The sequence below is a fragment of the Moschus berezovskii genome, chromosome 12 (assembly GCF_049115385.1).
Source record: "Moschus berezovskii isolate FMDL1 chromosome 12, NW_MosBer_1.0, whole genome shotgun sequence".
NCBI classification, from domain to species: Eukaryota; Metazoa; Chordata; class Mammalia; order Artiodactyla; family Moschidae; genus Moschus; species Moschus berezovskii.
The window spans coordinates 58331259-58347026 of NC_142471.1; the positions used below are offsets into that span (position 1 = coordinate 58331259).

The 15768-nt window shown below is 42.4% G+C and overlaps 1 protein-coding gene across 1 annotated transcript; it reads right to left on the reverse strand.

The window, feature by feature from the left end:
* Positions 1 to 450: 450 nt before the first annotated feature.
* On the reverse strand, positions 451 to 9922 carry ANKRD1 (ankyrin repeat domain 1). The gene is made up of 9 exons (XM_055425106.2): positions 9768 to 9922; positions 8921 to 9100; positions 7885 to 8022; positions 7440 to 7547; positions 5858 to 5956; positions 4231 to 4329; positions 4024 to 4122; positions 3793 to 3891; positions 451 to 1291 (listed from the first exon to the last, which is right to left on the reverse strand). Exons 1-9 carry the CDS (start codon positions 9792 to 9794, stop codon positions 1181 to 1183), a joined length of 960 nt encoding a protein of 319 aa, XP_055281081.1. The 5' UTR covers positions 9795 to 9922; the 3' UTR covers positions 451 to 1180.
* Between the last annotated feature and the right edge of the window lie 5846 nt (positions 9923 to 15768).

Genomic DNA, 15768 nt, shown 5'->3' on the forward strand with positions numbered 1-15768 from the left:
GGCCAGGTGCATTTTTTCTTGGGCAGCTTTGACACTAGTAGCTGGCGTCCACAATAATTGTTAAACCTCAGATTAGTTAAACCCCAGTGGGAACGTTTTAAGGAATCATTAACTTGTAGTAATCATTTTGCCCACCAGAGGTCCCTTTCTCCCCATCACGGGCCAAAGAGCTTGAACTCCTGTGTATCTTCATAGTTTTCACAGCCATCCTGCTCATTGAAGACTGTGGTATACCACCACCTCTGCATCACTCAGGGGCTTGTGTAATGCAGAATCTCAGGCCCCACCCACACTGGAGGAATCAGAATCTGCATTTTAACAAGATTCTCAGGTGATCTGTGTACGCATGAAATACTGCGAAGTACAGTTCTACAGAACATGCATAATCTGAAAAGCTTGGAAGACAAAACCCCATCTAAATGGCCTTTCCACAAGACCTAAAGACGGAAAGAGGTTTAGAATCTGCTTTTATTATGAATATAAAATATACATACAACATAATATACATTTACACATTTACAAGTTGCATTTAGTTTCACTTTTTTAAGCACATTTGGTTCTGCACGGCCCAGTGGCCCATGTTCCTTCCACTTACACTCAAGACATTCTCTTCACCTTGGTACATACTTGGTAAGAAATACCAGGCCCAGGCATCAAATGGCCAGCTTTACTGTCTTCACAGAATCACTTTCATTCTGTTTCCCCTTCTGCTGCTACAGGCTTTCCATGGCCTCAAACTTCAGCATTAAAAATGCAGGAGAAAAGAGGGCTGCAGTAATCCCCTTTGTCTTTCAAAATCACCTTGAAACATCTCAGCTGAGCAAGGTGATACATCATAGGCATTGCTAGTTAACATGGTTTAAGAACTACCTACGGGGAGGCTCTGACGTGTCACATACAAACTAAGCTTGTTCACCAAATGAATGATCAAAGGATCTGAGTATCGGTGGTATCGCAGTAAATAAATAAATAAGTTAACTGGAATAAATACAAATAAATAGAGTGAGTTTCACTAAGGAAAATGTCAATGCCTACGTCCCTGTGCTCCAAACCTCATTAGGTGCCGCTTTACAACAGGTTGATAAACAGAAGCTGGATTTCTCTATGAGTCGCTCTTTGGGGCAACGCCTTCCATGTGCTGGTAAAGAGCAGCCAATGGAATCGTTTGTCATCGCTTTTCTCAGAATGTTGCTATGCGAGAGGCTTTGTACGAGTTCTCTTTGAGGCTGTCAAATATTGCTTTGGTTCCATTCTGCCAGTGTAGTACCAGATCCATCGGAGTCTTCCCAGCCTAATCAAAACAGAGGAGGGAATATGACTTCCAGGTTGAAGGCATCTATAAGTTCATCTCCTCTGTGTGTGTGTGTATTTAATGAGGTAATAGATAGGAGTATGTTACTGAGGTGTTTTATGTTTCCCACTATGATTTGCAGTTTATTTTCAAACCAGCCCTTTACTGTTTCTCACAGGAATGCTTTTGGCATTTCAAATTAGCAGATCAGCAGTGTTTGGGGTTTTTTTGCCCCCCTGTGGGACTATCCCAGATGTTGGTAAAAAACCCTAGTCCCTTGACACTAAATAATTGCAAGCCTAAGCCAAATCATTGTGAAATTCAAAAGATGCCTCTGTACTTATACAATGTACTGCAGAATGGGCATGGAGAGGTAGCAGTATCCACCTGGTCAAAAACCAGTTCGTATCAGTTTGGAAAATGATTTCTGACTGATAAAAACTGGTGGGATATGAGCTGCTGCAACACCTTGGCTTAATTACACAGGTACCACTCCAGGGAGTAAATTTTTCACAGCTGCTCAGAAGTTACACTGGGCTCTCCCAGGGAAATTATTTTTCTTGGAGATGATATCAATGATTTTTGAGACCAAAATTTTTTTTACTTTATGTCTCAAGATATTTACAAAAATTAAAATTATGTCACCTCTCAATCCTTCCCTTTCAATTTGAGAAGTCCTGAAATTTTCCATCTCTATCTATTCAGAAGTCTCTCTTTATCCCAGAGATTGCAAACTGGCAGGTTTGAGATGCAAATCAGTCTAGAGGCCTGTTTTGGCCCAAACAGAGCTTAGATTTTTTAAAAATTGGAATTAATTGGCAACAGTTGGAAATTAAGAGATTTCCCAATTGAATCTGTGATCTCTCTGAAAAAAACTGGAAGGCTTGGCAGCACGATATCCATGGTTTCATGGAGCAAGGGACTGGATTAGGGAAGGACCACTACCTTATGTGCACAGAGCCTGCAGCCACCATAAGCCATTTATGTGATCTGCCTGGGCCCTAGAGGATTTGAGTTAATGTCCCTGCAACCTTAATTTTGGACCTTCTCACCCTGTAGCATGTGCCATGGGGAACACTTATCAGCAGACATGAAGACAGAGTTTGGGACAATGATACAATAATACTACAGTAGTGTATTGTTTACAATTCCCTTCAAGATGGTGTCCAGTAACTCAGTAGTCTTTTTTGGGAATATCCATCTATTGAGTCAATGACATTTATAGTTCTAGAACCTTTATGCTGGGGTCTTACTGAATGCAGAGCTCTGAGGCCCATTTGTATATTTAGGGCTATTTTTCCATGAATTCCTTAAACTCCTTTGTATTGAAATTTATCTCGTGATTCCCTAGCTACTCACACAGTCTCCCCAAATCTATATGCTTTTGATCTCTGCCTGAAAAAAAATTATATTTTCTGCAGCTTTGGGGATTTTGGTGAATCCACTCTTTCTGATAGTTTAAATTATTTGATAAGATCAATCCCATATCAAGGATGAGGGGACCCTACTGTTAACACTTTCCCAACCCAAGCAGTCTCTATTTATTGCATTTATTTTGTTCCTGTCACCAAGACAGCTTTATTTTTTTTTTGGAATGGTGAAGTATTCCTCTCAGTCTTATAGTAACACAGTAAGAGGAGGAAATGATTCACAGTAAAAGATGACTGGGTTTTTTTTTTTTTTCCCCTTTCTTTGTAAAGTGATTCTCCAAAAGCCTCTTTCAAATTACTTCTTCAGTACTTTACACTCATTCCTCCCAGTGGTATTTTTAAAGCTTATATTAGATGATGCTTGACTAGGAATTGGGACCATGAGGAAAATCTGGTTACATTCCCTGGCTTACAGATGAAGCTAAATTAACATGTACTTGTAAAAGGGATTTATACAAGCATTTTCTGGGCCTAAATATAAGAAACTATTTTGAGGGATGTGCAGCTAAACCAAAGAGGAGAATGAATAGAAATTAGCTCAAAAATAAAGGCAAACAACATGGCTACCTCTGTAAGAAGGTGGTAGCATTCATGCTGTTGTAAGAGGGGAAGGACTATTCACAATTACTCGGATTCAGTGTTGAATCATTTGAGTTCCTTGACCCTTGGCTGCACTGACCACTGTGGAATTTTCAAGAGCTTCAGGAATGGTGGGTGTCTATTCCTGACTATTCCGGCCTAGCTCAGCCAGGGACGGCCAAGGCAGACACTGCTTGTGGCTGTGAAGGTGGGTGGTTTGACCATCTTTTATTTCCAATACCAAATTCTCAAAGAATTCCTAAATGCTGTGTTAGGCATTGAGGGCATAGGAGGCACGATGGCTTCCCCATCTCTGACTAGGTGGCCTGAGTCCTTGCCAAGGTCAGCAATATCCTTATGGGAAGGAACGGGGCATTTAAATCATCAAAAGACCCCCGAAATGCTACCGCTGTTAGGCTACTTTCAAGTATGTGAGCCATACTTCTGTTCATTAGAAAGCAGGCAAACGAGGCCCCTCGCCTGAGTACTTACACAGTTCTTGACGTTGAGGTCGGCGCCATATGTAATCAGGAGTCGGATCATCTTGTACCGATTCAGCCTCACGGCGTCATGCAAGGGAGTATCTCCCTCCTAGAGAACAGAGTGAACAGGCTAAAGGTGGGCCCGAGGCCAGGAAGCGCGTCCCGAAAGGGTGCCCAGCAAGGGCACTGAGCCCAAATACATGAGTGAAGGTTTCGGAGGCCAAGCTGCCGGCCTGCTCACCCGGTCTTTGGCGTCGAGGTCTGCCTCGCAGGCGATGAGGTGCTCTGCGCACTCGTGGTGGCCAGTCCTCACCGCAACATGCAGCGCGGTGCTGAGCAACTACGAAATGGAAGAGCCTGGCTGGGTCCCTGGGCGTGAGGACAGAGGGTGTCCCACACCCCGACGCATGCGTGAAGGGGAGGAGGGGAACGCGGGTTGCAGAAATACCTTATCCCGCGCACTGATTTTGGCGCCTTTGTTCAGCAACAGTTTCAAGACATCCAGGCTTCCTCCGCGGCTTGCCCAGTGGATTGCTGTGGATTCAAGCTATACGGGGAAGGTAAAAGGACATGACTCGGTGGAAGAAGGACCTGGTCAAAGGAATTAGTTCTTGGTTTCTAAGATCTAGGAATACCAGGTTTGCTAGGGCATCTGTGATAGCACTGGGCTGTCCTGGTCTAGATTGCCAGTTCTAACTATGTAGTTCAATTCTCTTGCCAAATGTTTTGGCAAAAATGTGCGAACGTGAGTGTATGCTCTCCTATGTATGTATCTGTGTGCATGTTTGCATCATTAGGAGGTTCTTAATAAACCTCATCTTTTTAAGCGAGGATAGGAACTAAAATGTACTGAGAATTTCGTGGTGCCCACATGGTGCTTCAGACGCATTGATGCTCCCAGCAACACTGTGAAGTGGGCGTTCCTGTGCTCATTTTGCAAATGAGAAAAAGGAGGCTCCAAACTATTCAAATTTTTTGCCCGAGGAAACACAGCTAGTAAGAGGCAGAAGAGTTATTCCAACCCACAGTGTGCCTGGAACGTTTAACCACTTTTGCCAAATAAACTCAAAAGTTCTAGACAAATGTTCAGATTTTAAAATCCTGGCAGGAAAGAAGTAGTCCCTTCCCAAAGATATTCATCTGGATCTGACCCCTCTCCCTGTGTCCCTGTTTTCCTTTCCTCGTCTCTTCCTGGTTCTCTCCTGCCGTTTGTGCTAGCCCTCTGTCATCTGCCTCCACCGTCGTCATTTGTGGTTACTGCACTTAATCACACTAGAAAGTCTGGTATATCCCTGGCCCTCCAAATATCATGCTCATGAATTTTTGTGTCTTTCCACGCAAACTTTATATTTTGTTTCTTTACTTGTTTTTCTGTGTGTGTATCTTCTGGGTTCAGTTTTTAGCCAAATCCTTTGGACTTTTCCAGTCCCTTTACCACTCTGCTTGAAAAGTCAAATGGAGCTGTATTTAAATAAAGCTTTTGTTTTTCCCCCAGCTCAATCTTCATTTCATTGAATATGCTATATACTGGTCTGCATAGAAATCACATTGGTTGAATTACTGAGATCTGAATAGCAGCTACTTCCCATAGATGCAATTCATTTTGTGTGCAGTCTAGCCCCAAATCTCACTGACGGCAATCAGCATCTATCAAATTAAGGTGTGCAGCTAGAGAATTCTGAGATGTTGCTGGCAGCCAAGGGTCAGGAGCAGGTGGCCACATATGATGGAAGGATGGGGATGCTGAAAGGCAAGTGGCGACTTTATTACTTCTCAGTAAGGCTACTGACTTGATAACGACCCAAGTCTTTGATGAGGATATTGAATTCTGTCCAACAGCTCTCACTTCCTTCTTTTCCCTGAAATACTTCTCTCCTTTTCAGTATGTATGGAAAATACTTTCCACATGACCTAGTCCTATCTCCCAACTTCCCTTTGTATGGAGAAATAAGCTTCTGCCTAGTTCTCTCAGATCAATCTTCAATACAATTGGCCCCATTTTTCATTGTAGGTTTTCTCAAGCTTCACATAGTCTACTTACTTTGGCTCATTTCCAAACAAAGAGATATATTTACCATATCACGGAATTCAATCTGGGCTCCAGCTTCTATTAACTTCTCCACAATTGCCAAATGTCCTTCCAAGCATGCTCTGTGAAGAGCTGTCCGTTTATACTGTCAGAATAGAGATTTTAAAAAGAGTGAGAGAGAGCAATGCATATAAAAATGAGTATAAATCCTTTCTAAGAAATAGGGAGCTGGGGATTCTGATGACCTAGCTGATAGAAACTTGAGTTCTTCTTTATGAGTTAGAAATGTCAAATTTACTAAAATTATCGACTGGAACAATTATTCTGCAATTGAGATTTGCGTCTCCTGCAATACACGTTTCTAAGTGATTAGAGGTCTTCATTGAGGCTCATGGACTTAAAGATTCAAAACTACCTAAGTGCTGACACTTCCCTTTCTTGTGTTTTGTGCCCTCATGATTTCTGTAGTATCTGCCATGCAGTTCAGACCGTTTCCTTCCTTTGGGACTGCTGTTAGGTTGAATATCAAAAAGTATTCATTTTTAAGATAACGGAAGACATTTTTCTTTCAGCTTCGGAAATGATTCCCCATTCCAGTTCATAGGGGAAAGGAGTCAAAAAAGGATTAGTGATGTCTGATAAATTGGCTTCAAATAATGGATTAATGGGCTTCCCAGGTGGCTTCCCTGGTGGCTCAGAAGGTAAAGAATCTGTCTGCAATGCAAGAGACCCAAGCTTGATCTCTGGGCCGAGAAGATCCACTGGAGAAGGGAATGGCAACCCACTCCAGTATTCTTGTCTGGAGAATTACATGGACAGAGGAACCTGGTGGGCTACAGTCCATGAGGTCACGAAGAGTCAGACACAAGTGAGTGACTAACACTTTCACTTCAGGTGGCTCAGTGGTAAAGAATCTGCCTGCCAATGCAGGAAACACAGGAGGCAGCAGATACCATCTCTGCGTCAGGAAGGTCCCCTGGAGAAGAAAATGGCAACCCACTCCAGTATTCTTGCCTGAAAAATTCCATGAACAGAGGAGCCTGGAGACCACAGTCTGCAGTCGCAGAGCCAGAGACTACTGGGCTCACACGCAAATGGATTAATAGGCTATTTGTGCTCAAACACTATTAGGCATTATTTCATTCCAATGCCCTCTTTTTTCAGGTAAGGAAACTGAGGTCCAGAAAATGCAGATTGGCTGCCAAGAATCAAATAAGCGAGTACTGATAGAAATGACACTTGAACTCCGGACTAGAGATTCCCTGTGTAGAGCTGATATATTTGGGTCCAGTCAAAGCTAATGCCAATAATATATCTCTCCAGTCATGAATGGTTGGTCCTGCTGTGCTAAAAGTCTATCCCAAAGATCTCAAAATTAAAGGCAAACTGAAAAGGCAGTGGGAGGAAAACGAGAGTGCAAAAAAATAATGCAATCCATAGCACTGATCCAGCATATTCTTTTTCTGGCCCACTGCACTCCCCTGTTATGCTACTGGCATATGTGGCAACAGCTGGGGAGACGGTTTCAGGTGGATTGATTTCTGGCATCAGACTAGCAAGGCTGCAGTAAAGCATAAGAAACACAAAATTAACAAGATGGATTTTGCAGTGCTTTGTATAAGCCTTACCTCATCACAGACATCTGGATTGTTCTTGTCTGACAAGAATTTTTCTATTACTGGCAGTTTATTCTCCAGGGCAGCTTTCAGAAACCTAGGCACATCCACAGGTTCTGTCTAAAGTTAAAAAAAAACAATGTGAGAGTTACCATGGGTTTTCCTACATTCAGTCAAACCCCCCACAGATAGTTAATTCCTTGTAGCCTAATGCCGAGGGTTTCCCTGGTGGCTCAAACAATAAAGAATCCGCCTGCAATACAAGAGATCCAGGTTCAGTATCTGGGTTGGGAAGATTCCCCTGAAGAAGGAAATGGCAACCCACTCCAGTATTCTTGCCCAGAGAATTCCATGGACAAAGGAACCTGATAGGCTGCAGTCCTGGGGTCACAGAGTCAGACATGACTGAGCGACTAACTCCCATCCCCACAACATGAGGAAACCAAGCAGTGCTTACCACGATTTCAGGTTCAGGTTCCTTCACAACTGGAACTTTTGTTTTCCTGTATTTTTTCCTTTTCTTCAGTTGAATGATTATTTCAAGATCTTCTAGATTTTCCAGTTTTGATCTTTGTTCTAGTTTTTTCTTCTTGAGCTAAAAAAGAAATCCGTGTTTCAAAATATGGTGAGTTCTACTGACAAGCATTCTGGTTGTGTCAAAACAAAATCTGCAAGGTCTGAGCTCAATATGTGAACAGTTTGAGCAAAAAGATTTAAAAAATATATATTTATAATAAATCTTTGACTTGGATTTAGTGATTTCTTATTCAAGTATGTAGGGGTCAAATTTTTCAGCTAACTGCCTTTATTTTTACTTCCCTTGCTTGTAGCACCAGCTTCTTGTTGAAGATAGAATCTAGTCTCCAAGTGATGATTTTGTAATTATTTCCATAAACAGACCCCAGATTTCTGTAGAATTTTTTTTTATCATGCTCATGAATTTTTTTAATTGAAAAGACTTTACTAATAAGTTTCAAACTCTAAAATTTCAATGCCAGTGACTTTTAGGTGGCTCACTGAGCAGGGCTCATGAAACAGACTGTCTTGGGACTACATCTGTGGTTAGTAAGTAATGAAAATTCACCCAGCAACACATTTTGTCAACACAGAAAGTTGCCACAGTCAAACAATGATCCACGAACCACAAACCACATTACTGAGAAGAAAAGGCTCCCTTCCTTGGGATTAATTAGACAATATAAGACATCAGAAATTCACCGGACACTTTTCTCTTTCCAAGTCTTTGAGTCAAAACACAGTCATACACCATTCGGTGATTGATTCAGAATCCAGAGGTCAGAGTCTTGCCAAAGAATTATTTTCTACAACCTGTTCCATAGAAGTTGCTTCTTTATAAGTTAGAAATTGATAAAGAAATACCTTTGGAATGGTTGCACTTATTTGGTTTCTCTCTCTTCACCTTCCTATCTGGCGCCTTTGTCCTCTGCACCATTCCCAACCTCCCACTAGTGAGTTTCACAGAAGGCCCTTACCTCTGCCTCTCGCTGTTTGTCAGTTTTCCATTGTTGCTCCCCCAGGCTCACAAAGTGGGCCGGAAGTGTTTTCAGGTCTTCTTGCTTCTCTAAAGTGACAGCAGCTTCATATTCTCCATCTCTGAAGTCCTCGGGAAGGAACTCCCCAGCATCCCCACTGCCATTCTTCTTTCCTGTAACCTGCAAGGGAAGAAGGTGGCAGGGTCAGAATAGCAGAGTCTGTCCGGGGGTCCTTCTCCATACAGGATGCTGCAGGAGGTCCCCCGGCCCTTCCTCCCTGCTGACAGTGGCTTCAGAGCAATGCACTCTCAGAGCTCAGGCTGTGATGCGCTGCCCCAGAGTTCCAGGAATACCTTCAGATGCTTGTTCTCTTCTATTGGTTAAATCAAGATTTAGTTTAGGTTAATATGTTTAAGTCTGCTTTTAATCCACTTAATCACATTTCTCCTAAGAAAATCCCAACCTCTTCCCCCATCCCCACCGATGATTTTAAAATTCTTTCATTTTCAGTACTTTTGATGATCCCTTGCCTTCCTATGGTTTCCAGATATATATTGTTGCAATAGAACTTCTCGCCTAAGGCATTTTGATTACTGTACATGATTCCACACTTTAGTGATAAAACCAAAGGAGAAGATAATAAATAGGGAATATGTAGAGAATTCATTACTGCCAGCTCCTTTTTTTCTAATTTTATTTATTTCATCACATGAATCAACCGTTTTCCATATATGACATTTTCAGAATACCTGTGCATTATGCCTGAAAGAAAAGAGCATTTCAATTTTCAAATAAAAATCAAGGCAGCACCATTTTTCACTGCATAAAAATAATGTGCTTTACATACCAGCTCTTCTACCTTCAGAACCATCATGTTGACCCGAAGTTCGTCAGTCTGTTTTCCTCCTGGGGAATGAACCCTTAAGTTGCCCTGGGGAGCCCATCTGCTCCAGTGAGCTTATATAGCTAGAGCTGGGTGAGATAATCTTCCAACCTGGGAACCCAAGTAACACCCCTACCCCCTCCCTCCTGGGGCCAACTCAGAGGCAGGTGAATTTTTCATTTCAGACTCAGTGTCTGGGAAGCAGGAGAGGGAGGGGATGACAAGTAACCCCGCTGAATATGTGAATCAGGAAGAAATGTGAGAGGGCCATTCCTTTGGCAGTGACCACACCGCTCAGCAATGCAAGTCATCCTATTTATCAGGGAGCCAGAGGACAGCTGTCTGTTGACATTGCGCCACACCGCTGCTCCTTTTCCTTCTTTGTCAGCTTTCATATGACTAACCCTATCAAGAAAATGTAAATGGCCTGCGTATCACACCTCCAGTAATATCTTTCTGATAACCAGACTTATCAACACGTCACTTGGGGGAAGTGTTGCTTTAGGACATCCTATTCCCATGGGTAAACAGCCTGAGAGGAAAGGACCCAGGTCCTAATGACCCTTGTCTATATCTGTTTGGAATCCTCTGGAGTGATGTCGAGGGCTAAAAGGGCCCCATGACATGCCACCTTACCATCATTATAAGAAATTGAAAGCATTCAGTAATACACTTTTATTTTATGGTGTCACAGGCCATAATTAGCACATGACATGCTTACTGTCTTCTAAAACAGCATACTTACTGGAACAATTTTTATTCAAAAAAGTTTCAAAATGTCCTGAGATAGGTTATATGAGGCTAATTGTTAGTAACAGTATGACCTTGATCAGGTCATTGAGCCACAGTTCTCAGTTGCTGTGGAGAAAAGACACCTGCAGGAGCTGGTGAAAACTGCAGGTCCCTGGGTCCCACTCCACGGCATTCTGTGTCAATTTATGGTTGAGTCCTAGGAGTCTGTTTTTCAAAGCACTCAGGTAATTCTGATGAAGGTTTGAAACAGGTTGCCAGAGAAACAAAGAGCTCTGTTTGGGTTGGAGTAAAAAAAGACCTCTGTTCCTGGTTTCTCATCTCTGAAGTGTTAAATTATGTAAAAAATATTTATGTCTCTTTGGGCTTCCCTTATGGCTCAGCTGGTAAAGAATCTGCCTGAAATGCAGAAGAGCTGGGTTCGATCCCTGGGTTGGGGAAAATCCTCTGGAGAAGGGAAAGGCTACCCACTCCAGTATTCTGGTCTGGAGAATCCCAGGGACTATATAGTCCATGGGGTCGCCAAGAGTCGGACACGACTGAGCAACTTTCACTTTCACAGTCCAAGGAGAAACTAGAATTACTATCTCCAAAGCCATTTTAAAACTTTTTTTTTCCAGTAAAAGAAAGGAAAGGAAAGTGAGAGAAAGGGAATGTGAATGGAGAAGTGTGTTCATTAGATGTTATGCTGACCTTCTGTGTCTATCACTCCCTCAAACGTACCCCACTCAGCACACATGGCTGCCAGCCTCTTCTTTCCCCTGATCAGCCTGGGGGTGGTTTTGCTGAAATTTTCAGAATGACACATTGACACCCACCACCAGCCCCCCCCACCAAAGTGCTGACAAAGAGGGATCCTCCCAATTACTCGGGTATCTGTTCTAGTCTTCTAATGTTCTATCCTAAAAGGGGTTTTACTAAAACGAAATTTCCCAGTGTTTTCTTTGAGGTGGAGACAGCTATGACCATTTTCATTGGTTTCTTTAAATTAAGAAGTAGCCTTTAAACTTTTCCTACCTTTTCTTATCTTAGTCTCTTTGTTCCAGGGCTGACCCAAACTGAGGGGAGCCTTAGGAGATTTCCTTGAGGGAAGGGTCACAGGTTGTTGAAGTGTCTTGGATATTGAATCCCAGAGCTGTTAATGCCCTCAAAGTTCAAGCAAGGCCAGTGCGTTCATTATACAGAGAGGGCATGGAAGCAAAGAAACATGTCAAGTCACTGGTTGCAGACACACAGCTGGTTGGTGGATGCTAGGTTGAAGAGTTTGGATTCCATCCATCAGAAGAAGAGAATCACTGAGGCCAGAGCACATTTCCCAGGGTAGTTCAGACCTAGACCCACTCAGGGCCCAACCAAGACCTATTAAAAGGTTCTTCTGTGTTCAGGGCACCTCAAAAAAAAAAAAGCAAGTGAAAGTGGGTGGGATGGTACACCAAGCCTATTTCTTCCTCTGGTCATTTAATTATCCCCTCAAACCTGGCTGGTTCTACACAGGAGAGTCCAATAGGTCTAAAGAAAACTGCAGAGGATGACGCTTGAGGAAGGCTTGATGGGATGGGCAGAACTTAGAGAAAGGAGACTGCTGGCCAGATCCCTGGGTATCATCAGGTGAGTAAACTCTGCCTGCCTCTCCACTCCCCACTTCTGGTGTTGATCCCGTTGGTCATCGTAAAACATGAGAGGATTTTGCTTTTCAAAAGAGATTCTAGATGTACTTAGCTCCCTAACAACGGATCAGATGAAATTGTATTTTCAGATCATTCCTATTCATCAAAATTGAGAACCAAACTTCGCAACTGGAGGAGAGTTTTCTGTTACTTGCTTTTAAGGAGCTTCCTTTCCATAAAAGTTCCCCTAGTGGAGTAAGTTCTGAAATTTGTACGTTTGACTTGATCACAACCTCAAACTAGGCATAACCTTTCCTTATCAAGACGAATTAAGACAAATTGGTTCTAGAATGATTTAGCAAACCAGTGTCAACCACCTATGGACGGAATAAGCAGGGAAATGGTCCCTGAGATTGACCAGAGTCATCTCAAGAGCCTTTTCTCCTTCCTCTCAGGATTTGTGCGTTTCAATGAGACCAGAATTATAATCCTATTTTCAGGTAAGGAAAGTGAGGGGCAGAGAAGTGGAATCTAAAGCATTTATTATTGTATTATTGTCACCCAGAGTCTGAAAGACATGCCCCAGCACCACCAGGGTTCATGTGCCTTAGCTCAGCTCCAAGGACAATTTTGTCTTTCCAAATTTTAGGACATGATACACTTATCTACTCAGACTTTTTATTTTTACTATGTTTTCTTGACTATGTAAGTAACATATAAATATGTTGTTAAAGCAATGCAGAGAGAAGGTTGCTTAATTGCAATCTTGCTGAGTGCTGATTTGGTGCTTGATGTGTTTCTCTTGATCATGTGTCTTAAAGATTATCTTCTACCAGCATGGATGAATCTGTCTCATTATCTTCAACCACCACGTGGATTTCTGTGTGTGGACATACCTTGCTTATTTATCCACTTTCCTATTTATGGATATTTAGGCTATTTTCCAAAATGGTCTCTCTTATTTGCTACAATCCAAGGTATTTTATAGCACACATAATGGTATGGTTATTAACACTCCTTGCCCTTGGAACACCCACCTTGATACAAAGAGGAAAGGCTCTGAGGACGGTCGCCAGACTCTGACTGGAAGCCACCTTGTTCTGCTACTGCACTTGTAACTGCTCATTTTGCCATCCCTCCTAATTGCCTTCCCAGTCCCAGCTGCTCCTCACCTCTCTTGGCTCTGAGAAATGGCTGACTTGGCCCAACTAGGAATCCAAGTATCCCTCCAGCCAAGCTTAGGTTCAGTTACACACTCAAAAATATCAGAGGGAGGTCACAGAATTGAAGCAAACAAGGTTCAACGTTCCTTCTCTCCCCTGCCAACCAGGGATGGAATCACCTGTATTTGAAAAGCCACACGTACTGGGAACATTTTGAGCAGGATTGAGGCATCTGCCTTCCTCTGCTCTCAAAGGATAGACTCAAGACCAAGGTCCTCCTGTATCCAGGGCTCTGAATAAAACTTGCATGCACACTGCGGTAAGCAACCCAGTTTCAAGCTACCTTTTCGCAAATATCAGCACTTTCCTTTGGTAGAGATGGGTGAAGGCTTTAGGTCTCTTCCCCATACCTTACAGCAGCAGGTCCCTTGCTGTAAATTATGTCTCTAGCCAAATTCTGCCCCACTTATGGATTTGTGTCACCCAACAGGTACACACAGCCATACGACTGTTCTATAAACTCTCTGAAAGTGGCCCCTACCCACTTACACTCTAAGACAGTGCCTGGCAAATGAAGTCATTCTAGCAGTAGACTTTAGCTAACTTGCTAGCCTAATCAGATGACAGAACCCTTCATGTATGACCCAAGACAAGATCTGTCCAGTTCCTAGTACTGAATATATAGGTCTAGGACTCCATAGAGCATACGTAGCAAAGTGCCTGACACATAGTGAGGCTAAGTATTTAGCTAACATCTGGTAGGAGTTTTATAATCTTTCCTAGCCATACCACATATCTCAAATCTCCTTTCAATGACAAATAATTAGGAACATTTTAATGCTAAATAACAAATAACTTTCTAATACTAATTAGGGGTAAAGATAAAGTGCTTAGGTAATCTCTGGAGTGTGAGCATCTTATTAGCATTTTTCAAATGCTGACCAACCATGACAAGTATAATTTCCCAGTTAGGGCATATCACAAGTGCCCTTCCCTAATGTGGTGGTTCCAAGGCTGGGTGCGTCTTAGAAGCATCTGAAAATCTTTTAAAAGATGCTGATGCCCTGGTCTCAATCCAGGTGAATGAAATCTGAATATAAACTTCAATATCCAGGTATTGTCTTGAAAAAGCAAAAAAACAAACAAACAAAACCTTTCCAGTTGATTCTAATTTCCACCCAGCATTGAGATTACCACTCCAGGGTACAGATTTAAATGAATGCATACATAAATATATACTTGTATATCCTCGAAGATGGAGGCAGTAAAGCCATCTTTATCCCAGTGTCAGAATTCTGACTGTGAAAGACTTCACCTTTACTAAGACTGTGGGAAACACACACACATAAAACTTACCATCAATATTTATTTGGCCCTACTATGTGTCAAACTCTCCTGCCCTTGGGGAGTTTTCAGTTTTACTGAGTTTTTTAAGGAAAATCGCAGGCAATATAGTATGCTGCTTCTGCCACAAAGCCAAGGAGGGCAGCCTTCGTATATATAAATGTATAAAGTTGTGAAAGATGAAGGATGTGGGGTGAGGAATTAGGGAAACTGGCTTTTAATCCAGGCTCTGCCCTGGGACTAGTTGAGCAAATCCCCTCAACTCCTCAAATTACCAAAGGAGAGCTTTGAACAAAATGATTTCTGGGCCCCTAAAGTTTTACTGAAATCTCAAAATCACTGAATTAATAGATAGAAATAAACAGCGCTCCTGACTGCAGCACCACACGTGGACCACAGAGTGGATTCTCCAAAGCCTCTGACACAGGTGCTGTGCTGTGCTTAGTCACTCAGTCATGTCCAACTCTTGTGACCCCATAGACTGTAACCTGCCAGGCTCCTCTGTCCATGGGATTCTCCAGGCAAGAATATTGGAGTGGGTTGCCATTTCCTTCTCCAGGGGATTTTCCCCACCTGGGAATTGAACCCAGGTCTCCTCATTGCAGGCAGATTCTTCTTTTTTTATTGAAGAATAACTGCTTTACAGAATTTTGTTGTTTTCTGTCAAACCTCAACATGAATCAGCCATAGGTATACATATATCCCCTCCCTTTTGAACTCCCTCCCATATCCCTCCCCAGCCCACTCATCTAGGTGGATACAGAGCCCCTCTTTGAGTTTCTTGAGCCCCACAGCAAATTCCCATTGGTTATCTATTTTAAATATGGTAATGTAAGCTTCCATGTTACTCTTTCCATACATCTCACCCTCTCATCCCCTCTCCCCATGTCCATAAATCTATTCTCTGACGTCTGTTTCTCCATTGCTGCCCTGTAAATAAATTCTTCAGTACCATTCTTCTAGATTCTGTATATATGTGTTAGAATACGATATTGATCTTTTTCTTTCTGACTCACTTCACTCTGTATAATAGGTTCCAGGTTCAGCCACCTCATCAGAACTGACTCAAATGCATTCCTTTTTATGGCTGAGTAATTTTCC

Excerpts from the sequence above, each read along its gene's own strand:
- ANKRD1 (XM_055425106.2), bottom strand. The coding sequence starts at position 9,794 with ATGATGGTTCTGAAGGTAGAAGAGCTG. Across the intron at positions 9,101-9,767 it reads TTCTGAAGGTAGAAGAGCTG|GTTACAGGAAAGAAGAATGG; the intron begins GTATGTAAAGCA and ends CTTCCCTTGCAG. Across the intron at positions 1,292-3,792 it reads ACCTCAACGTCAAGAACTGT|GCTGGGAAGACTCCGATGGA; the intron begins GTAAGTACTCAG and ends TGTTTTGATTAG.